The sequence below is a fragment of the Neofelis nebulosa genome, chromosome 13 (assembly GCF_028018385.1).
Source record: "Neofelis nebulosa isolate mNeoNeb1 chromosome 13, mNeoNeb1.pri, whole genome shotgun sequence".
In the NCBI taxonomy this organism is placed as follows: domain Eukaryota; kingdom Metazoa; phylum Chordata; class Mammalia; order Carnivora; family Felidae; genus Neofelis; species Neofelis nebulosa.
The window spans coordinates 7,350,533-7,374,338 of record NC_080794.1 but is presented as its reverse complement, the minus strand read 5'-3'; the positions used below and the strand labels follow the sequence as shown (position 1 = coordinate 7,374,338).

Below are 23,806 nucleotides of genomic sequence, written 5' to 3'. Positions count from 1 at the left end.
CGATGTGTAAGAATCCAAAAACAATCAGCAAACTCCTAGAACAAATGATTCGTTCAGGTAGCTTGCTTGATAGGGATTAGTGTAGACCCTGCTCTGTCTCAAGTGAGCTTGCCAAGGACAGTGGTGGTGCCAGATCAGTCAGGGGGGTCAGTGTGACTGTGTCCGGTCTGTCTAGACACATACCCTGTGCACATGGAAGAAATGCTTTCATGTGGAAGGGGCATTACAGAGTAGTTAGGAAAAGAGAACTGTCCAGTTACTAGAATGGGCTTGATTTGTTTTCCATGTGGGGAAAGACTGGCCTCATACCACATACGAAAGACAATCTTAGGTAGGTTAAAAAATTACTTCAGTGTGATTTTAGGTAGATTAAAAAATTACTCTCTCAGTATGGAAAGGAACACTTAGAAGGAAATGAGAACATTGTTACCAGAGGAACACAGAGGAATTTCTGTAAAAGTGCATTTCAACAAAAAGCCACCATAAACAAAATGAAAAGAAAGCCACAGACATAAATTAAAAAGTATCAGTTCCGGGGCGCCTGGGTGGCGCAGTCGGTTAAGCGTCCAACTTCAGCCAGGTCACGATCTCGCGGTCCGTGAGTTCGAGCCCCGCGTCAGGCTCTGGGCCGATGGCTCGGAGCCTGGAGCCTGTTTCGGATTCTGTGTCTCCCTCTCTCTCTGCCCCTCCCCCGTTCATGCTCTGTCTCTCTCTGTCCCAAAAATAAATTAAAAAAAAAAAAAAAAAAAAAAATGTTAAAAAAAGTATCAGTTCCTATGAGAACATCTGGCAAAGAACATGAATTCACAACAAATGGCTAATGTTGACATACAACAAGGTGACCTCTCTAGTAAGGAAGGGAGTTGCAGATTAAATGCGATGCCACTATGATGTCCTATCAAACTGGCAAAAGTCTAAAAGCCCTTAATAGCAGGAAGTGGCAAGGCTGCAGGGACACAGTTATTTGTGTACCCCACTGTGGGTTAGGTCTCCGGATAGCCGCTTCAGAAAGCGAGCAATCAGCGGTCTCCAGTCAGGTTGGAGATGCGCATCTCTTGTGATCTAGCCGTTCCCTTTCTGGGGTATATGCTCTACAGAAAAGTGCCTGCTTGTTCAAGGAGACATATAAAAATGTTCTTTTCTAATGTCTTTACTGACAGAAAAATGGACGTAAACTAAACATCCATAGTAAACAGATGGATGAGCAGATATGCCGTGGTGTGTACCGTGATGTATACAAGGAGTATTAAGTGAACACTAAAACGACATACATCTCTGTAGATAGATCTCAGAACTCTGATACTCCCAGAAAAGCATGTTGCTGACTGTGGTGTAGACTCTGACATTTAACGGCAGGTTCAAGTTTGTGGGGCTGGGGGCACTTAACCAAGGGAAGGGATGAGAGAGATAGGGATTATGCTGGCATCTGTAACGTTCATAATGTCATGCAGTTAGCTAGGAGCTAATGGAAGCATTTCATAAAATTAGTGGGTAAACGAGTGTAGATGGCTGTATTTTTCTGAATCTTTCTAGTACTTATAGAAATCACAGGTATCTATAGAGTATAATCACTCTGTGAGTAGAATAACGAAAGGGACTAGAGTTACTACAGTTTGATGGGGAAGGTCTCAACCTGATTAAATTGTACGGTCAGAAAACGGTCCCTGGGAGGTTTGAATTGAACAGTCTTACGGATGAGTTTCACTGTATATACTTCAAATGATTTTTTTTTATTTCTAGCTTGCATACTGCTCTGATGATGTTTTCTTTAAAAATTAGGTGGTTGAAAGTGGTGGTCCTCAGGTTTTAAAAGGCCTTGAACAGAGGTATGTTACTTTTTAAATTTTTAAAAAAATTTTTATTTGGAAATAATTTCCAACTTTTTAACAAAATGCTGGAAGAATAGTGGACAAAACTCTCATATAAGCCTCCTTTGTTTTAGGTTGCTAGAAACAGTTCTTGGCTATATTAATGCTGTAGCACAGTCCATGGAGAAAAATGCAGACAAGCTAACTGTGAAGTTTTGGCGGGCACTGCTTAGTAAAGCTTACGACATGTTAGATAAGGTAGGCTTCCATTTCTCCCCATCCACTGTGTTTTGCTGGTTTTATGTCATCGTGAAACTATTTGATAGAAAGTTTTACTTTAGGAATAAACTTAGTGATAGTTTTTCTTACCATAATGCAGCTCACATTTTTCTCGGAAAAGAGTCTCTTGATGGCTGGAGATAAATTCATCTGAAAATGATTATTTACCTACAAATTATGAGAGCATGTGCTTCACTAAAAAGATACTTTAAGATTGAGTCATCTAATACTGTATAATATTCTACTTTATGTAGTGGAATAGAAGAAAAATAGCTTTTTAGGTAGAGTATGTGGGATATTAGAAATATCACTGGTCTTGACATTAGGATCACTGTTCAAAATCTAGCTATAGGACTTTGAGCAGTTCACTTAGTCTTAGCATCGGCGTTTCTTGTTTGTTTGCTTCTTTTGTTTCCCTTTTAAATGTGGTTAGTAATGTCTACCTGAAAGGTTAGTGTAAGAAGTTAAAAGGGCATAAACTGCCTGGAACCTAGAAGGTATGCAGCAAATAGAAATCAGTCTTAATCTGAATGGATCTTCCCTTTTTAAAATTTTTTTTGTTCAATGTAAAACTACTGTCTAGGTCAATGCCTTGCTGCCCACGGAAACCTTCATAGCTGTGATCAGAGGGCTGCTGGGTAACCCGCTGCCTTCTGTCCGCCGGAAAGCACTGGATCTTTTGAACAACAAGCTACAGCAGCATACATCCTGGAAAAAGACCATTGTAAGTGAAGACTGTCCGTCATACCCACTCACCACTCTGGTTTATCAAAGAGCTGTATTTTAACTCCCTTGAGTTTGTCACTTCCCTGAGTGCTACGATTTAAATAAGTATAGTAGTATTTGAATATGATGCCAGTAGACGTGTTTCTAAAATGTGATGTTAATTCTAATAGGAATTGGGATAAGAGTTCTTAGAATGGAATCACAGCCTAATAGAGTTGTTGCTAATTTGGATCCTACGTTGTCTTAGCTTTAGCATGATCCAGTCCTCTTTTACTCCACACCAGTGGATGCATTACGTAAATACGTCCCAAATGGGTCACAAGCACATACCCTGGCTCAGTGGTGAAGAAGGCAGATAGGGAAACAGTTGCTTGTGTATAATTGTGTGGCACAGGGCCTCAGGCAGTCGCAAGCAGTAAAAAATGGAAAAGACGGACTAGTATGTTTTTTCTGCAGCTCTAATGATTTAAAATTTTTGGCTGACCTCTTCAGGTTTATCGTTTCCTAAAACTGGTTCCAGTCCTTTTGGCCATTGTGCAGCATAAAAAAAAGACGGAAGAACAAGCAATAAACAGACAGACAGCTTTATATACTCTAAAGCTTTTATGTAAGAATTTTGGTGCAGAAAATCCAGAGCCTTTTGTCCCCGTGCTGAGCGCTGCTGTGAAACTGATTGCACCAGAAACAAAAGAAGAGAAGAATGTCTTGGGAAGTGCCCTGCTGTGCGTGGCAGAGGTGACCTCCACCTTGGAGGCGCTGGCCATCCCTCAGCTTCCCAGGTATGCTGATTAGGACCTGGAACAGGAGCCATCATGTGGGGTTTCTGGTACAAATTGAAAGATAATACCTTAACAATTTTTTTTTTTTTTTTTTTTTTTTTTTTTTGCCTCTCAGTAGAGGTTACATAAGATTAGATTTGTTAAAGATTTAATTTTTTCTTCAAACTAAAAACCACTAATTAAAAACTTTCTAATTTCCTTTATGATGTTTGTTGCCTTCCACTTTTCACTCCCCCTTGGCCAGCTGTAACTAGGAAGCAAGGGGTGAAGCCCCGTGATGGGTGTTCGATCTGTTTGGGCAAAAGCTGCCTCGTGCAGCCCAGGTTCAGAGTTGAATGCTCCTGACTTTCCCCCTTGGCTTTGGTATTTTCTAGCTGTGCAGCCCTGGGCAGGTTACTTGGTCTGTTAGAGCTTTGCCATCTCTAAAACTGAGACCAGACCGACTTCATGGGATTCCGGTGGGGGGTGACGTAAGGCTTTTTGCATAGCGCCTAACACGTAGCAAGCATTAAATTGAAAGTCCCTGTTATTTTTTAAAATGACTATTGCTACTGGGAGGTTTCTTGCTCTGAGTCTCATAAAATGTGTAGACATGTTTTGTTGGCTGTGACATAGCATGATGTAGCGGGCACAGTTATTAGGAGTTTTGCATAGTGACTTCTCCATTCTCTGTTCTTAAAGTTACTCTAAAACTCTTGCTTTTTTATATCTAGCCTGATGCCATCATTGCTGACAACAATGAAAAATACCAGTGAGCTGGTTTCCGGTGAGGTCTATCTGCTTAGTGCTTTGGCGGCCCTGCAGAAGGTTGTGGAGACCCTCCCCCATTTCATCAGCCCTTACCTAGAAGGTGTCCTGTCCCAGGTGAGCCACAGTACCTCAACATGCTATGCCCGTTTTCTCTCCCATCATCCCTCCTGCTTGGTCATGACGTTGAAATGGTCATCGCTTTCTTCTTATAAGGCTCATCTCTTTTTTGATTTTGCAGAATGTGTTTTATTGCCTTTCTCTCCCCTCCATGAGATCGTTCATGTTGGGCTAGAGCTGCCTTTTATTACTTGTAGAAACGTGTGTGTGCTATTTGCTTCTAATGTAAAGGGTTTTTTCATCCTAAGGTGTCTTTCAAAATCAGAATCCCTCTATTGCTGTTCAGTGGTTACTTGGCACATGGGCAGTGGGCAAGGGGCATTTCTAACTGACAGTGCCCCAGAACGATCCTCACTCTGTTCTGTTGTACTGGTCATTTGCCATTATGAGGTTAGGAGCTTCAACTGCCATGATGAAAATAATTTAGCTGATTCACACACTCTTGTAGCCAGGGCTTGAAGGTAGACTTTTTATAGAAAGGGACCCCTACATCTGAGGAGGTTTGTAGATAGATTTTTTTAGCAAGAACAAACACACTTGACTCTTCTCATGGTCTCTGGATTCCTGTCCTCTTTAAAAACAAAAAACCCATCAATCTGAGTGCTCTGTGTTCTTCTGCCTTCCACCATTTACCTGCATCCCTGACTCCACTTGGGGAAGAAGCATCTGTTCATTTGTATCTACAGATGTTCAAGACTGCTTTGAAAGGAATTCTGTCAAGCGATAGTGCTCCGAGCTTTCCCCAGCCGCTAGCCTCCGGGTTGACTTCTGTAAGTGTGCAGACATTGTCAGTGAGTTCTCATACTGGCTTTGGTCATGGTTTCTGTATTCCTATAGGTGGTTCATTTGGAGAAAATCACTGGTGGAATGGGCTCTGCCTCACAAGCTAATGTCCGCATCACGTCCCTTAAAAAGACACTGGCTACCACACTGTCACCCCGAGTCTTACTGCCAGCGATCAACAAAACGTACAAACAAATTGAGAAGAACTGGAAGGTTAGATCATACTGGGTTTTAGACTTTGGAGAGGGGAGATGTGGTACTGAAATTTCTAAGTTTTCACTTAAAGAAGAGGATGGTTATTTAATTGATAAACGCACTAATGAAGTCGGAATATTTAAAATTGGCATGTGTCTTTACTGTGTTACTGGTAGAAGCACATGCATCCATTTATGAGCATCTTGCAAGAGCACATTGGGGTCATGAAGAAGGAAGAGCTCACCTGCCATCAGGCTCCACTAACCGTGTTTTTTCTGGAAGCCCTGGACTTCCGAGCACAGCACTCTGAAGTAAGCTTATTTCCACTTCCCCAGATCCTAAAGTTATCTACTTGTTTAAGAGCCAGAGAAAAATCTAGCTGTGTAATCTGTTTTACTTGCCAAAGTTATTTAGAGCTACATGTTAGTAATCTGGCTAATCTTCTGTTTTTCAGGATGATCTGGAGGAAATTGGAAAGACCGAAAATTGTATCATTGACTGTCTAGTAGCCATGGTGGTGAAACTTTCTGAAGTCACGTTCAGGCCCTTGTTCTTTAAAGTAAGCTTGCTCCTTCCACGTCTCCTTTGTACCCATACATAAATGTTACAAGATATGTAGAGTAAACTGATATTACTTTATCTTTTTAGCTGTTTGATTGGGCTAAAACAGAGGATGCCCCGAAGGACAGACTTTTGACATTTTACAACTTGGCAGATAACATTGCTGAAAAACTTAAAGGGCTTTTTACTCTGTTCGCTGGCCACTTGGTGAAGCCTTTTGCTGACACCTTGAACCAGGTGAACATCTCCAAAACAGGTTGGTAGCTGACTCCAGCCGATACCTTTGCTCTGTGTACCTTACACAAGGCACAGTAGGTACAGTAAGCATAAGGAGGGTGAAGGTTTTACTTCATAATCAGTCAGTAGGCATTGAAGTCTTGACTTGAGCAGAATGAAAACATGTTAATAACAATTGACTCACTTAGAAGTAAAAGTAAGGTAAATGGTATGTGCTACTCTAAGTTATTGGAAGTAACTTTAAAATGTTAAGATTTAAGATTGGTGTTTTCTTTACTGCTAATAAGCAACCCACTTGATAAGTGGTAATTTAACTTGCCAAACTAAGTGATCTAAACTGAGAATCTTGACTCCTACAGAAGGAGCCACTTACCCGAGAGCTGCCCATTTTATGTCTTCATCCTGATTTTCTGTATTGTTTTAGAAATATTCTTCTGACTGTAGTGTTAATAGTGATTTGAATTTAAACATTGGAGGTTAAATTGTGAAAATCAACTGTTTTTTCACTTTTACTCTTCCCATCTACAGATGAAGCGTTTTTTGACTCTGACAATGACCCTGAAAAGTGCTGCTTGCTATTGCAGTTTATTTTGAACTGTTTATATAAAATCTTCCTTTTTGATACTCAGCATTTTCTCAGTAAAGAGAGAGCAGAAGCCTTGATGATGCCCCTGGTGGACCAGGTAACCACATGGAATCCATCTTTTTGACAAACGATGAGGAAATTGCCATCACTGTTAAATTTTTTGTTAATTTTATTTAAATCCAAGTTTGTTAACATATAGTGTAATAAGGTTTCAGTAGAATTTAGCGATTCATCACTTATATACAACACCCAGTGCTCATCCCAACAAGTGCCCTCCTCAGTGCCCATCACCCATGTAGCCCATCCCTAACCCTCTTTCCCTCCAGCAACCTTCAGTTTGTTCTCTGTATTTAAAAGTCTCTTATGGTTTGCATCCCTGTTTTTATCTTGTTCTTCCTTCTCTTCCCCTGTGTTCATCTGTTGTGTTTCTTAAATTACACATGGAGGTGAAATCATATGATACTTACCTTTCTCTGACTTCTTCCGCTTAGCATGATACTCTCTAGTTCTATCCACGTTATTGCAAATGGCAAGATTTCATTCTTTTTGATTCGCTGTTAAATTTTTACTAGGTTTATATCTACTAAAATTAGAGCTTGCTGGGCTTTCTTCTCCAGGCTTTTTTTTAAATGAAATTTTTATTTCAAAATTTTTTTATTTTTAATGTACAGAACTTATCCTCATAGTGGCATACACCAGGTTTTACTTTTGAAGGTTTCAAATGGAAGGCAGGATATAAGGACTCATGGTTAGATTTTTAATTTTCTAAAATTGGATTTATTGAGAATGTTTTAGGACTGGGCCGCCATCTGGAAGAACGCCTCTCAGCTGTTCTCCTGGAGGGAGGGGTGACGCTAAGGGCCATGACAGTCTACCTCAGCTCCAAAAGGTGGTAAATTTGCTCTAGAGAGTGTTAGAATTACACACCTGGTCATCGAGCCTGCTGATATGAAAGAGTAAACAACTTTATTTATACATTGGGAATTTTTCAGACAGAAAACTTGTTGCTCAGAGTCCCTGTCTCCCTCCTAGCTAGAAAACAGGCTGGGAGGAGAAGAACGGTTCCAGGAGCGAGTGACAAAGCACCTCATCCCGTGCATAGCGCAGTTTTCCGTGGCCGTGGCAGACGACTCTCTTTGGAAACCACTGAACTACCAGATTCTGCTAAAGACAAGAGACTCCTCACCCAAGGTGGGCGCTGTGGTCGACAGGCACTGAAGCTGCGTGCGTTCCCCATATAAACCAAACAGTCCCAAAGCGGTCGTGGCTGTAGGCCCATGGTAAACTAGCTGCTTGTCTTCTAGGACTGGAGGTTGCTCTTTTGGGCAGAAGTTTGAGCCTGAGAAATGTTTGGTTTTTACTTAAAGGCTATTTATAAATAATAGAAGTCCTCTCCCAAGTCCTCACTTGATATATGTAAGTGATGAATCATTGTGTGTTAGACGCAAGTAGTGACATATTTAAATGTCTTTGTGCTCCCAGAGACTGTCTTTCAGTCTGTTCACAGAACATTCCTTTGAGCTAGAGCAATGGATTATCTCCGTCATGTGTATCAGGCTTAGGATTTTGTGAAATAATGGAAAATAAGGAGTGGTGGACACTCACTCACGTGGGCGAGGATGAACGAAGTTACAGTCCCCTGCCTGTGTCTCCATTTCCAGTCACCAGTTCTCAGTCTAATTAGCATACGAGAACCTCAGTGAATAAAGCAGACCGAAGCAGAATTTTGTCAAAAGATTTATTACTTGAAATATATAACATTTATTACAGGAGAGAACAATGAGGCTATTTTCATGAACCCCCAGATTTTACATTGTAGGTTCTTACAAGCTTATAGCATTAAATTTGTCTTAATGTTTTGTTTTGAATGTACAATATCAAAAAAAGTCTGGCTTGAACATAGGTAGTTCATAGGCTTTTTAAAGAAATCATTTTGCTTTATCCAAATATTTTTTTTTAATTGTCCAAAACCAGAAAGAGGATTAGTACAGCTTTTGTTTCAAAGTGAACCACTAACAGAGCCAGACCGCTGCTTGCATTCCATAGACCAGAAATATGAAATAGAGAATATATGAATTAGGTATATGAAATAGGAATAGAGAAACACCCAGACTTTAAGTTCCCAGATCAGGAAGTCACGATACATTATTTTTAATTCCGTGCTGAATGCCCGGCCCCTCCCACCACTGTAGTCGGGAGGGAGGGGTCCTGCCTGAGGGGGCCAGGCGGCCTCATCGCCCAGCCCAGCAAGCCCATGAGCTTCAGTGCACGTAAACTTGATGACATACTTGAGTCTGTGTGTGCCTTTTTGATTGTTGTTTTTAAAGGAAAATGTTAGAAAAAGGTATTCACATTAAGCCCTGCAGTACTGTAAGACACTTTAAAAAACACTGGTTTGTATAAGGTTGCCCGTATTATAAACAGACCCCAAGTTGTTAAATAAATTGGTGTTCTGAGATGGAAGTGGAGTGGACAGAGGGGGAACCAATTCGTTTAAAAAGTCGGAGGCTGTCTCAAGTTAGACAGTTGTGAGATGTAAATGTAGCAATGCGAGTCCTGGGCAGGGGAGGGGGGGAGGGGTTAAATCCTCTTTCTTTACCTTTTTATCTCTTTCAGGTTCGATTTGCTGCTCTGATTACAGTATTAGCACTGGCTGAAAAACTAAAGGAGAATTACCTTGTCTTGCTGCCAGAGTCCATTCCTTTCTTAGCTGAATTGATGGAAGGTAATTCCTAAACTAGTAAGAAATAATGGCAGTAAAATTCTGTGAAAATGTGCCCAGTGATCATGGAAATTTGGATAGAACCCCATCCTCTGCCTCCTCCACATCTCACACTGCAGACAGGAGGCGGGGTGCTTGTTTCGAGTAGGGTTGAGAGACCGTATTAGGTGGCCACCCCACGATCATCTGAAACTTGTCTACAAGGAAATCTCCACCACCTTTATTTTTGCATTTATTGGTGTTTCTCATTATCCTCATACATTTATGTGATTATTTTAGTCCCCGTAGATTTACTGTGTCAGAAGGGCCAATAAGATCACAGTAGATTAGCTGCCTGTTAATACCAGCCAACATTTCCTCCATGCTCTGCCTGGAGGATCTCATTCAGTCCTCACGATGTGTGTGCCATTATCCCTGTTTTATAAAGGAAGAAACTAGAGGCTTTCAAAGGATTTTGATGAACTAACAAAGTGAGTGTGACGGGTAGAGCAGGCGTTCAGGCCAGGTTTGCAGAGTTCTGGGCATGGCGAACGCCCTGCCACCAGGCTGCACGAATCAGCAGGGGTGAGGAAGCAAGCAGACAAGCGCTCGTCTACAAGTACATGCCCCGGTGTGTCTTGCGGCCTAGAGCAGGGGCGTCACTAGAAGTTGGGATTCCCACTGTGTACCGCTCTTTCGGGGGCTGCAAGGAGGGTGCCGTGCTTTCTGCTTCGTGGGCAGGTTTCATTTCCGTCCTTTGAACGGTGGCCAGATGATGCAAGAGCTAAAGAATTAGACTAACGATAACTGAGGCAGTTTTTATTCTTGTGTTTAGATGAATGTGAAGAAGTGGAGCGTCAGTGCCAGAGGACCGTCCAGCAGCTGGAGGCCGTACTGGGGGAGCCACTCCAGAGCTACTTCTAAGACTCCGGGTTTCGGGGCGTTCTTACTCTGTTCAGAGGTTGGATTTATTCATGTTTTTATTTGTGGGTGTTTGGTACCATATTACTTTTGGTGCCCTCACCCCTGCGCGGACTTGTGTGTGAAACCAGCTGGCGTGCTGCCCTCCCGCCCCTTGTACGGAACTGCAGTAAGAGTAAACGATGCCTATTTTTATACAGACTGCTGTTTGTCTCAGCATTTGTCACAGTCATTTCTGATTGATATTATTGATATCACAGACCTGGTGAATTTTAGCACTCAAAGGTAAAAGCACCTCATCTTTAGACAGTTAAAGCCTTAACTTTTCCCATAAAGGGATTATCTTACGTACGTGGTATCCATGTTGGATTTCATTCAAGGTAGCTCTTCGAGAAAGTGACAGTTACTCGGCACCAATGCTTTGGACTATAAAGCTATTTGGAATACTTTTCACATTTTGGGTAGATGATACTTCAGTCATAATTTTTGTGCGTGGCCACAGTGGGAATTAGTTCTGGAATGCATTTTCTGCTTAGGACTAGGATTGTCTTCTGTACCCTTCAGTCTTTGGTGGGGGCAGAGGCAATAGGCTCTCAGATCCCACAGATAGAAAAGGCCCAGAAACACTAGGTGGCATGGCTCCTCCAGAATTAGAAATGGTCACACTTCCCCTGATGGTAATTCAAGAATTACTTGTATGAGAAAGTATCAAATTTTTTTTTCAAACTTTATAATATAGTTTTGTCTTTTTTTTTAATGTTTACTTTTGAGAGAGACAGACACAGAGTGTGAGTGGAAGAGGGTCAGAGAGAGAGGGAGACCCAGAATCTGAAGCAGGCTCCGGGCTCCAAGCTGTCAGCACAGAGCCCAGTGCAGGATCGAACTCACGAATGAGATCATGACCTGAGCCAAAGTCGGACGCTTAACCGACTGAGCCACCCAGGCGTGTTGGAACTTTCAAGTTTTCTAATCCCTGATGTCATGGTGAAAGTGAAGGCTCAAATAAACTACCTTCAATAAAGACAGATTTGTCTAATTTGTGCCTTAAAAATAAGTTTAAAATATCTAAGAACTATCCCATGGTTTTAGTTTGAAAGCCTCTGTTCTAATTTAGTACAGAAATTTCATGCCAAATTGTGACACAGAAGCAAAAGGCTGAATTGTAGTTGTAGAGATATATAGCTTGCTAGGAATGCGTACTCCCTTTTAAAAAAATGTTTTGATAAGATTAATCAGTAAAATGCTAATAGCTTCTTTTTAAATCACATCTTATTTTGTATTGTTTCTGTCAAAGAATCAATCTTACGTCTTAGTAACAGCTCCACGTAAAACAAGAAGTATGTTTAAGAATTAGAGGAAACAATGTATGTGGGGCTTTTTTTCCTGAGGGGCCTATAGTCTCCATCTATGGAGTCACGCCCTCTGATGTTTTACATGAAGGAAAAAAAATAACCAAAACCCTGGGGGATTCTTTCTTCAATTCTCCCAATGAAAGCTGGGACCCCACTCCACCCTGCCGTGAGCTTGGCAAGATGTAACATGATAAATTAACATGAATAGAAAAGAATCACGTGCCAGAATCTTCTACACTGAGTACTTTTAAAAAATCAGATTGGTAGTAGTATTCTTTTCAGTATATGGGTACAAATAATATCTAACCAAAATCTGTAATGAAAATAGTCCTAAACCCTGGCAGCATGTTCGGCGTAGCAATTTAACATGATAAAATGATCAAACTAATTTAACTTTTTTACCTCCCCACTCCCAAGCCTTTGAAATTTCCTGTGACAAGATCTGACCTGTAAGAATTCTATAAAGAACTTCTGCCAACTCACTTCAAAGAATGAAAAAATTACAGAAATGCAACAATTTAACTTGCTGATACAGGTTTGATTTTAATCACTTAAAGTAGAACAATGTTTTGATCTGGCTTGTTAATGATGAGGGACTAATCTTTAGAAGAGCAGAGAAGTGGGGTTTGTTTGCATGCAGACAAGCAACAGATTTTTACACTGCTGCTCTCTACCTCATTGGTCTCAGTGTATTTTATTTTCTGATAGTGTGTGCCTATTTCATGAACAATCATTAAATCTAATCTTGACAATTGCTTTGTTACACCCATAAACATTTTACAGATTGAAATCATCTACCTTAAACTTTCTAGTGGAGTGTGTGTAGACCTCTAACTCCAAGTGCAAGTCCTGTAAGCATTTACTGGTATAGACATCCATGGCCTTCAGATTGACATCAACTTAACTTTCACGCCATTTGTTTTTGTTTTGCTGCGTTTTTTTGACTTTGCGCTGTGTCCGGATATCATAGTGTTATTTCTTTGGCAATGCTTATAGCTAGCAGAGCTAGATACTTATCATGTTAAAGAAAACTGCCAAATGTAAGGGCAACGTCTGTCCTTTCAGTTACGGGATATGATCGAACTCTGGTTACGAAAGCAATAGCTAGAGAAGGAATAGTGTCTTGTAAATTCGTGCCTAGGTGACTTAACAGTTGAGTAATTCTTTTAAGTCTCTGGTTACTTTATACAATTAATGCCTATAGAAAAATTGGTGACACGAGGGCAGAGCCCAAAAGATTCTGAGCTCAAGAGGGAGCAGAGTGGTATTATGTTCCACTGTATACACATATCCCCAGCTTCTAGCGCAGTGCTGGCAGGAAATAAGTACTCAGTGTGTTAGCTACTGGATTACTAGATACTTATTGAATCTGAATTGCATTTAAAAAAGGAAGTCAAGGTGGGAGAGAGAACAGAAAGGCCTGAATAATGGCTGTCAGTTGTTGTTGCCTTGAATTTCCTTACCCTGTGGCTAGACAAAGCCACGCTGCGTGGCAAGACTGAGAACACCTAGGAGGACTTTGTTATGCAAGCTCATTTTAACAATATAGATAAACAATAATAGTGAGATGCACTTTACCAAGGCCAGTGTCACATAAGCCATTTTGTATTTCAGTTTTTGTAGCAAGCATGTCGGCTACCAGCTTCTGACTTCCAGTAAGTGAATATCTCCATCAATTTCCAGCGTGTCAATATTGCTGAGCTCTTTAAATCTGTGCTTGTACTCCAGGCTGTGTACACCATTTACGGCAACCTTGAATTCTCTAACATCACAATAAATTATCATCTGGAAGGAAAGTACACACAACATTAGTGGCTTCCCTCGGTTTAGGCAGTTCTCCCAGCCCACTGGTGTTAACGTCCCTTCTTACTAAGATTCTAACTAAAGTGTATCCAGTAGTGGCACCTTCTGCCTCATCCCACTTGGGGAAGGGACTCTGAGCACGTTTGCAGCTTCACGCTGTCCCCGGGGCCCGAGGCCTGCCTTCCCTCAGCACCCTCCACCCACTGCACCTTCTCCCAGCGAAATGGGAAGTCGTTCCCTCCCCACACCCCCCTCCCCTCCCCGTGTCTGGGAACCGTAATGACGTAGGAAAACAGCCATCTTGACCCTTACAGAGGAGCTGACTGCGAGTAACAGGCTAGAAACCAAGGGACCTGGATCACGACTCTTCGGCCTTAAACCACAGGGTCTTAGACAAATGCCACAGTAGAGAATTTCAGAGCTTTTAGGGCACTCGCTGGGACTGCACAGCCACGTGGCAACCTTGACTCCATTTCCACCCCAGCTCCGCACATCGTGGTCTCCCATCTGTGTCTCAAGCTCAGGATTCTGTGGCTCTCTGGAGCAACTGGCCTTTTGGCAGAGTGAGTTCACGTCCGTGGCCAGTGTCAGCCTTCTGTGCTAGCCTTTCAGAGCGGTCTCTGCCTAACACAAACCCGTGAACATCAAAAGAAACTACAGTCCTTTTAAATCACTTTGACACGTCAGCCTCATACTTCCCGCTGCCGGCCTGGCCACCACGCTACCGTGTATTCTCCAGCCACACCGCAAAGACCAGTCTGGTGAACCTGCACCACGAAGCTTCTGAAGAGCAGCTCAGCCTGCCTCGCACCTGGCTCCACCCCCAGGGGCCAGACGGAGGCAGAATCTGAATCTGCAGAGAAACAGGTTATTTATTCTGCTCTGACTGGTGATAAATGGCTGCTGGGGGCGATTCCTTGGATAAAACAGTGAACGGACAGAAACAGGCTCTAGGTCTATGTAGAGAACCGAGGAAAATACCAGTAACTGGAATCACATTATCCGCACAACAGTGCTGGAAATCCCAGTTTCAACCAGGCGGAAGGGACCTTTGGTAACGTACATTTAACAGAAATCTCAAGAGAACACAAAACAACGGCCTCACGCCCAGAAGGGAAAAAACAAGCTGGCATCAGAGGCATGTAGTGGGAAGGTCCGTCAGTCACCAACACCGTACGACACAGCAGGTGCGGCGCCCTGCATTACCGATGGAAAAGACGGGCACGCGGCCTGGAAGATGCACTCCTGCAGAACAGATACCATAACCATGTGCAAAAGACAGTCCCAAACCCCCCCCCCCCAACTATCTGATGTTACAGAACAGCTCGTAAGAACATGATTTGATTAAAACAAACAAAACTCACAGATGAAGTTACAAGACAAAGGTATTTTTTAAACAAGTAGCTGGAACTGATAAATGAATTTGAAACAACAGGGAACAGAAGATAACTGGTTAAAATCAAAGTAATGGCATAATGGCAAAATCCAAGGATCTCAATAAAAGCATATTAAAAAGGCAGGAGTCTGAAGCAGAGAAAAATCGATCACTACAGAAACTTAAAAATAATCCAACACGAGGTAATGACTGTTCCTGAGGTAGAAAACTAAGGAAAAGATTTTAAAGGAATTTTTGTCCTTTTTCCATTTTAATCCAGTAGCAAACATGGATGGGGCCCAGATCAAAAAGCAGGTTAGTCACCAACCACAAGGATCCACTTCCTTCTGGAGCAGTCACTTCTGTCTCCCTCCAGTGAGCCCCAAGTGGCCTCTTATACCTGGATTCTTGCCAAGCCAACAAACCCCTGTGCTGCCCTCCCCACCTCCAGTGACTTGTTCAAATCATCCCCTCCATCTGGAAAACCCACCTTTAACTTCACCCTCCTGCATGCCTCTGACTTCCAAACCAGTATCCACAATTTCCAGGGACCCTCCTATGATGAGGTCACAACTGTTACCCCACATACCGGAACTTAGGAATACACATTCATGTCCAGCTGCTGTCTTTTATTCAGTCTTGGTGTTCCTGCTTTTTAACAACTGGTTTTGATGAGTGCTCAAAAACTCAACCTACTGGTCCAGAGCAAGTGACAGTTTTAAAATGTAGAAGCAGGACCCTAAATCAGTGACCCTAAATGACCATGGGAGGCAGTACGTCACCTCAACTAGTGATTGAACCTAGCCAACCACCCAGCGTCCGCGTCAAAGAAACTACTGTCTGCTCAGCATCCGGAAACGTTTTCGGAAAGGTTGTGTCACCATAATATTCACACGTTTGGGGGACCCTGGACAGTATGTCCTCAAGTCACACGACATGAGGGGCCCTAAAAAAGTTACCTGACCTTCGAGTTCCAGGGTCTAAACATCTCTTTCCTTGAATATATACAAACAGGACAAACTCCCTGTAAGAAAGGACTGCCACCTAAAGCTACCTATAACCAAGACGGCACGTGACGGAGAGTGCAGGCAGCTTTATAGGTCCTGTGTGCTCATGTACACAGGAGATTATCCTAAACATGTTTTTCCAGTCCTGAGGCAAGGCTCCTGTTAAAATTCCTATTCCTCAAATTCCTATGAACTAATATGGGCCACACAATAAGAATCCCAGGGCAAATAATGCAGTATTCTGCTGGCTGTGCCATTTAGACTGATTGTATTTTGAATGCCCCTTTTATAATGCAGTCTCCACGTAAACAAAAACTACGTGCTGTCTCCACATATTAAGCTAGGACTTGACGTAAGTAGACCATTTATCCCACCCCTCCTCCCAAGATTCTTTTTCCTGTCCCATAAGATCATCTTACCTCAAAGTACATCCCGGGAGTAAATGGGAAAGAGGTAATATTTCTCTCTTCTTCTCCCCAGGACTCGTGAAGAAAAGAATTTCTTACAAATGCTTTAATATTCAGGCGTGGGTTCAAGTGGAGAGCAATATCCTTGGATTTTCCTGATATTAGGTCAACATTAAAGCTTTTGAGAGAATAAAAAAAAAAAAAACCCTAATTAACCAAGTAGAAGGAAGTGCAGTTTCTGCCATTTTAACAATCAGAATTGAACTCTGATCACGACACAAAACACATGTATGCACACAGACAGGAATGCAGATGAGGTAAAATTTTAAATTCAGTTATCGCTCCACTGGTGTAAATACATTCTTTGCAAGATAAAAATATAAAAAAATTTATAGTTTTTTAGCCTCAGTGTTGAGGCCACAGGTCTGGTTGGGAAACAGCAGAAGAGCAAGTAAACCACACGCCTGTTACTTTAGGCTGCAGGGGGATGGGGTCCTCACAAGTGTTCTGTTCTCAGAAATGTACTATTTTCTAGGAAATAGCTAATTTCAAGCTTTCAGAAGTCTGAACATCTCTAGGAAAGGTCGTTAAGTCACATGCGGTGAGGGGCCCTAACCAACATTATCTGACCTCGCAGCTGCCCTGGAGTTCTACAAGGCAGGCGGGGGTGGGGACAAAAATGCCACCCTCTTGTCTGGCCGCAAAAAGCCTAGCTCAGAACACTGGGCCTGAGTCCTGGTTCTGCCCCAATCAGCCGTAGACAGTCTGGTTAGCAGCGTGACCTCGAAGCTCTTGCTCTGATGGTCTCGGCTTCCAGGTGAGGACTGGGACACGGCTCCCGCCTGTCCCACAAGACTGGCTGGGGTCTAAGGCAACGAGAGAGACACGTGCAAACTCCGCACCATTATTGGTAACAACGGTACTGACCCTTTGGCATTTGTATTCACTTCTCCTTTAATGACGACAGTTCGTCCAGGGCCCATCGAGTTGTTCAACCTCGCAACGAATGGCAGAGTCTGTAAAGAGACCACAGTCGGCACCAGGAAGCCTGCAGAAAGGGGTCTCGTGGGACAACTGTCCGAAGACACGTTTTAACGTTTAAAGGCCATGACCCTGTAAAACCCCAGTGGTCGGCGCCGCCTGGCTCACGGCAGAGACTCGCCGAAAACGGTTCACGCGATGAAATGGGTTAACGGGACACGGGACCTGCCTGCGCTGGGGACTGCAGCTGGGCCACACGTCCTGCCTGAGGGGAGGCGTTAAGGAAGCACACTCCTGGCTCAGAGACTACGCCCGGCCAACTCTTATCTGTCCAGGATCAGCACAGAAGTGCAAAGTGGCTCCTGTGGGTTTCTACTGAGGGTGGAAGTTACATATACCAGCTAATTAAAACTTAATTTGTTAAACAGAATTAAGAAAATTTTTGGCTCTTCAAACCTTTGACAAACAGTTGGTAGGTAGTATTTTGGCGCAAGTCAAACTGTGATTGGCAGTCGAACCTTTGCTCTTGGTGCAGACAGTTCTGGGTACGATTTTAGAAATGTCTCCTCTATTACTAGGCTGTTGGGGAAACAGTTCTGCAATAAGGTGTGGAAAAAATGAAGCTGGCTTCCAAGGTTTAAACTATTCATTTCCTGGGCGATTCTAGAAAACACTCCATGTATTATAATCTAGGCAAAAATACTTACAAACTGTGATGTGCCAGACTTTTGTACCTATTGGAAGAGAAAGTCAAAATGAAGACATTTGAAAGGGAAAAATTTTAACACGAGCAGTCAGATCTTACTGGTTGAAATGGCCAGAACCCGGGGTAGTAGCACCCGCTTGGCCTTGGATGTGACACACAGCGGCCTATGCTGACAGGTGTGGTATCGGGCTGTGAAGGGTGCTCAGGCTGGGAACACGGTCTGATAGTCCTATAGTCCTAGGACCACACATGAACTTTACACATGTTTTACTTGTTCTTTCCAAGGGGCTCCCAAAATGCTGAGATTATATTCTCTGAGGTCACATGCTCTGAGATCAGTAAGATGTAACTTTTTCTATTAGTGACAAAGACTCAGTGTTTAGACTGTACTTGTTCCTACAGGGGAGAAGATATATGTGGAAGTTTGCTTCCCAATGTGCTGACTGTGTTCAACATTTATAAATACTGTGAGACAGTTTACTCAACACTTAAGAGAGAGGTTTTTTACAGAAGAACGGTAGGTGGTGGTCACAGACACTGAGGGCTCAACCATCTGCAAAACTTCCAGTGCCTGGTCCCACAGAAGTAGATGCCTTAGTCTGCAAATGATTACTCCCACCTTCTTGATATTAAAAACAATTTTTCACAAGTTAAAAACATAACTTTGTGGGGGCGCCTGGATGGCTCAGTCGGTTAAGCGTCCGACTTCGGCTCTGGTCATGATCTCACGGTCTGTGAGTTCGAGCCCTGCATTGGGCTCTGCGCTGACAGCTCAGAGCCTGGAGCCTGCTTCAGATTCTGTGTTTCCCTCTCTCTCTGCCCCTCCCCAGCTTGGCGTCTCTCTGTCTCTCTCAAAAATGAACACTAAAAAAAAAAATTTTTTTTAACATAACTTTTAAAAATTCAGCCTGCCTGCCTGCCACCTGATTTACTTGACAACTAAAAGAACATTTTTAAACTGGTGGTTATTTAAAAGATTGAATATTTACATTTTCTTTACTTATCTCTGTCAGTTCCAGAGTAGACGTCTGGGTACTTCTTAAATCCTAAAGATAAGATTAATTTTTGACATCCGTCAGAATTCTAAATATAACCTCCCTGACATCTCAAAAAGAATTACAAATAGTGTTAAACGTGAAAATAGGCTTGAGAATCATGATCCAAAAATGCACTTAACATTAGGGTCCTTTGCCCCCTTATCAGATGGGCAGACCTCAAAGAGCCTAAGAACGAGTGTCAAGAGGAATGTGACAAATGGGCACAGCTGCTGAGACTGCACACTGCTAGAATCTTCTTGAAGGGCAAGCTAGCGGTATCTGTCATAACTTAAAATGCAAATACCCTCTCAGTACATTCCGCTTCTAGGAAGTGATCTCAGGAGAAATCCTCCACTGTTCTCCTGTGTCAGGGAATTAGCCCCTGTGCCAAAGGGTTTTGTTTTGTAATTACTGTTGGGGTTTTTTTATTGTTGTTGTCAGAACCATACTAGATTTAAGATCCTACAGACATTAGAGCGCTAAATGGTGCACTACTAGTCTGAAAGCTTTGTTTCTAGGAAATCAACATACTCATGATGGAGACATTTATAGTATTTTTATCTTAAAGGAAGATGTTAATTAAAGATACGTGCTACCATTTCATCAGAAAACATCATCAAAGACCCCAAGCTATGGAAGGGTACTCACCGAGCTGAAGCTAAAACCAACTGAGTGAATATTCACTTTGCCATAAATGCCCAGAGTGTCTATCTTCCCCGGGCTAATCCTGTGGGCATAGAGCAGGATATGTTTCCCATTTACCGCCACCTAGATGGACACAGAACACCCCGCCACCCCCAGAAAAAAAAAGTTAATACATTAACATGTCCAAATTTAAATCCCGTTTCCTTGGGTTTCATTTTATACCTCTTCCCCCAGGTCTGCACATCACACGTCTGATCAAACTGTGACTGAAAGCATCCATAACACTAGCAGTGGTTCTTAACTTCCTTTGAGCGCTGATCTGATTAGTCACCATGGACCCTCTCCCTCCACACCAATTAGGCATTCATGAGTATATTGCATGCATGTGTGCACCTACGCGTGTACACGAGGCATCCGGGGTTCAGAGGTTCCCCGGATGCCCTAGGCCTGTGAGCTCAGGTTAGCAATCCGCCCGGCAAGCTTGCCCACCTGCTCTCCTTGAGGACCACACTCCAAGGAAGAGGACGCTGCACGTGGCAGGCTTTCAGTAAATATTTGTTGAATCCTGAATGAACGGACATGGGCAAGCTACTCAATTTATCTGCGATTCCTGAAGAAAGGGCTGCTGTTGTGATCAAGTCACTCCCGTGAGTGCCTGCAGCACATTGCCTGACGGCAACCCACTCCCTGTCCCTCCCTCCCAAATAGGGAATGTTGGGAAAACAAGCAGGATACGAAACGGTCTCGGACCTCAAGGAGCTTAAAATCCCCTTGGCACGTAAAATAAACACAGGAAAACGCACAACAGGACAGGAACAAGAGTTTTCGAGAAGGATACAGGTACAAGCGCCCAAGAAGCCGGGGAAGGGAGGGGAGAATGGAGTCCGCGCCCGAGATGGGGAGGTTTTCACGCTAAATTGTGCGAATCTCTCTAGTCTGGGGGGCTCAAGGTTCTACGGGGCTTGCAGGCAGGTGCATCCAAAGCTCTAGGGCCACCCTCTCCATCACACGTACGCACTATGAGCACTGTGTCTAGACCGCTCGATGAAGCCAGCAGTGGCACTTCTAAGAACTCTGGATCTAGAATCTCACGATCCTGAAGGACTTGGGGCAGGATTCCCCGTCGATGTTAGTTCCAGATTCCCAACCCCCTCCCCGGGTGACGGTGACCACAGTTTACTCTCCCACAATTGATACAGCTCTGCACCAATTCAGAAGTAAGCTCGGCTGTGCAGCAGAAATGCCACACAAAGAGGTCTGGAGGCCCCGGCCCCACAATTCCGGATGCCACGAGGCGCAGGCAGAAGCTGCGTCCCAGCTCACACTTAGGTACCCGCCGCGCCCCTACTTCAGGGCAAAACGATAAAGCCACTCCTTCTCTTGACTTAAGTAACGTAAGGGCGGGTTCGCCAACGTGCAAGCCTGCCTTGGGTGCCGCTTCTCATTACCTTCATTCTCCCAAACCCACCTGGAATTTGTCTTTCAACACCATAATCACAATCTCAAAAGATTTTTCTTTTTTGAAAGGCGTGTCGTAGGTGATCTCCTCCCATCCCCATTTTTCATTTTTCAGAGTATTGCAGACGATGCAGTCGGACCACTTGAAGCGTGGATTGAAATGAAAGGCCACGTCGGCGCGGGGCTTCACGCTGCTGCCGCACTGCAGATCCACCTGGAACCTGCGGGAGTGAGGAGGAGTGAGGAGGGAGGGTCGCGGGCAGCCAGGAGGCGGGCTGCAGCTGGAGGCCTGGCGAGCTGAGTGACCCGCGACTCACCCCCGCGCACCCACCCAGCTACCCAGAACATGGAAGTGAGGGCCGGGTTTCTAGCTGCCGCGAGCCAGGAGAAACAGGAAGGACCTCGCCCTGGGGACAGGAGAACGGTGACCCCGAAGCCTGCTTCTCTAGATGACGGAGTTACCTGGAAATGTCTGGGCTTTCTCCTTCAGACTTCACTTTCGCTTATTTAAACCACTGTTACCCGGGCATCAGCCACAGAGAGCTGGCCCGGCCCTGATGCCGCCTAGTCCGCAATTTGTGCCCAAAGCGAGCATCAGACAAAACAGCCCGAAATCGATCTTCAGAGATGCCGTGGGGGTGTTAGACGGCAACCAGACCTCGTCCCTGGCGTCTGACCACAGTCCCTGTCATTAACCGTGTATCTGATCATATTCCAACCACACTTCGAACAATAAAATGAAAAACTCAAGTTTTTTGATTTCGGTCTTCATTCCAGTCTCCTCGGCACCTTGGCCTCAAGAGTATCAAAATGGTCTCCCCCGCATCAGTTTCTGTGGTTGTTCCACAGTCACGAGAAGACAGCTTAGTCACTTCCTCCATCTCACACCATGGTTTTTACCTGTCCGAATCACAAGGAACATGCCCACGTATCACAATCAAAGTTCCAGGCTCCAACTGCTCAGGAATCGTCCCGACATAGGGGATTACCTAGAAAAATGATTGTAACAAATGTACGTTTACATAAACAAAACGGGAAGACTACATTTTGAAAGTCCGCATACAAATCTGCTCAGAATCTAGCATTTTCCAAATCACTGCTGAAACAGCCGAGATAGTGACAATATCTATACACCTGAGTTCTGTGGGAAAAGACACAGCTAAAAGTTCACAGAACATTTTATTTGGCCGGGGGCTTTGTGAAATAAGATACTTAATAGGACAATTATGATCTAGAAAAAACAACGTGCTGGAAGTCAGGTCCCCTCCCCCTCCCCTTTTCCTAACATTACATGGATGATCCCGACGGCAGGACGAGACCACACCAGGTCCCGTGCCCACACTGATGGAGACCGGGACACTCACCGGCCGCTTGTAGAGGGGCACCAGATGAGCCCCTCCCCCACACCTGGGATGGGGGTGTCTAATCCTTGCCAGGCCTCCCGCCCACAGCTCACCGGCCCTGCTGGAAACCAGAACCACGAGCCAGGATGACCCTGGGCGCCTGTGGCCTCTCCGGACGCAGCAGCAGCAGCATCCCCCCCACCCCCCCGCCGCCGCGCCTGACCCGGTCCCGGGCTTGGGTTCGACACGGTATCCGTGTCTCCTCTTGCCCCCTCATCACCCGGAGCCCCACCTCTTTGTCTGGGGACGGACACACCATCAGATCTTGTCGCTCCCCTTCCGCAGGGGTGGCCCCACCATGCTCCCCGTCCACTGGCTGCGTCCGCGGCATCACAACCCCCACCCTCTTCCACTCGGGAACGTCGGAGCAAGCCAAGCCGGCCAGACCCCATCATACCTCCCGCCAAGCTTCCCCGAGTTGTGACACGCATGCTACAACCTCTCCTAGGTAGCCGGTCGCCAAGAGCTGAGGCCTAAAACAAGAGCGGGCACATCCAAGTGGTTGTGGATTGGTGGCTCCTAAGCTGAAATTCTCGCCTCAAGCGCGGTCTCCTCCGTGGAGCCCTTTCCGGACCCTGGGCCGTGGCACCGAACACCCCGCCCGGCCCGTGAGCTGCACGGGGCGGGCCGGCTCCTTTACACCCCCAGGACCGAGGTCAGACGAACGAGCTCCCACCGGCCCGGTGCCGGGGTTCTGGCAGCCCCACACGCAGGACGAGCGGCGCGGGTCGTGGCCTTAACCGACGAGCAGAGATGAATGAAAACCGGAAGTAACCGAGGCCGGCGAGCATCTGGCATCACGGCAGACGCAGCGGGCAGGGCGGCTGAGACGAGCGGCGCCCGTCACACCCAAGAACACCCCCCAGATGTGCACGGTGTGGCCGCAGCCGCCCGTCAAAGCCGTGGGTTTTGTGCAGAGAACGTGAAAGGCACTCCGCTCGCACACTGATCTTCTGGGCCGCGGCGGATTCCCTTCCACGGCGTAAGTCTCTTAATAAACTGAGACCTGCTTTTGTCGCTTCAAGTCTTACGCCTGTTCAAATTCTATTGATGCAGAATGTTTAATAATGCAAAAATGTTAGGGATAATATTAGTGAGAACAGAGCCGACAAAACTACACACGGTTTGATCCCAACTAAGTTAATAATAAACATTAAAAAAAGAAATAAGCCAAAAATGTTAATAGTTT

At 44.5% G+C, this 23,806-nt stretch overlaps 2 protein-coding genes across 12 annotated transcripts in view; one reads left to right on the top strand and one right to left on the bottom strand.

Moving 5' to 3' along the window:
* HEATR1 (HEAT repeat containing 1) overlaps positions 1–10,644 on the top strand; it is a 51,205-nt gene extending 40,561 nt beyond the window's left edge. The window contains exons 33-45 of the mRNA XM_058696244.1: positions 1,780–1,826; positions 1,943–2,066; positions 2,671–2,811; positions 3,306–3,592; positions 4,306–4,456; positions 5,297–5,455; positions 5,614–5,748; positions 5,892–5,996; positions 6,086–6,254; positions 6,764–6,918; positions 7,854–8,012; positions 9,438–9,546; positions 10,358–10,644. Coding sequence (XP_058552227.1) covers positions 1,780–1,826; positions 1,943–2,066; positions 2,671–2,811; positions 3,306–3,592; positions 4,306–4,456; positions 5,297–5,455; positions 5,614–5,748; positions 5,892–5,996; positions 6,086–6,254; positions 6,764–6,918; positions 7,854–8,012; positions 9,438–9,546; positions 10,358–10,446 — 1,830 coding nt within the window. The 3' untranslated portion in view covers positions 10,447–10,644. The remainder of the gene's footprint in view (positions 1–1,779; positions 1,827–1,942; positions 2,067–2,670; positions 2,812–3,305; positions 3,593–4,305; positions 4,457–5,296; positions 5,456–5,613; positions 5,749–5,891; positions 5,997–6,085; positions 6,255–6,763; positions 6,919–7,853; positions 8,013–9,437; positions 9,547–10,357) is intronic.
* Positions 10,645–12,312: 1,668 nt separating this feature from the next.
* Positions 12,313–23,806, bottom strand: part of LGALS8 (galectin 8) — a 30,494-nt gene continuing 19,000 nt past the window's right edge. For 8 of the 11 annotated variants that reach the window (XM_058696245.1, XM_058696246.1, XM_058696247.1 and 5 more), the window contains 9 exons: positions 22,115–22,203; positions 21,225–21,435; positions 19,760–19,879; positions 19,064–19,120; positions 18,076–18,102; positions 17,825–17,947; positions 17,315–17,403; positions 16,400–16,565; positions 12,313–13,580 (listed from right to left, as the gene is read on the bottom strand). In XM_058696245.1, the coding sequence (XP_058552228.1) occupies positions 13,431–13,580; positions 16,400–16,565; positions 17,315–17,403; positions 17,825–17,947; positions 18,076–18,102; positions 19,064–19,120; positions 19,760–19,879; positions 21,225–21,435; positions 22,115–22,203 (1,032 nt within the window). In that variant the 3' untranslated portion in view covers positions 12,313–13,430. The remainder of the gene's footprint in view (positions 13,581–16,399; positions 16,566–17,314; positions 17,404–17,824; positions 17,948–18,075; positions 18,103–19,063; positions 19,121–19,759; positions 19,880–21,224; positions 21,436–22,114; positions 22,204–23,806) is intronic. The other 3 variants (XM_058696254.1, XM_058696253.1, XM_058696256.1) reach the window with 3 other exon arrangements.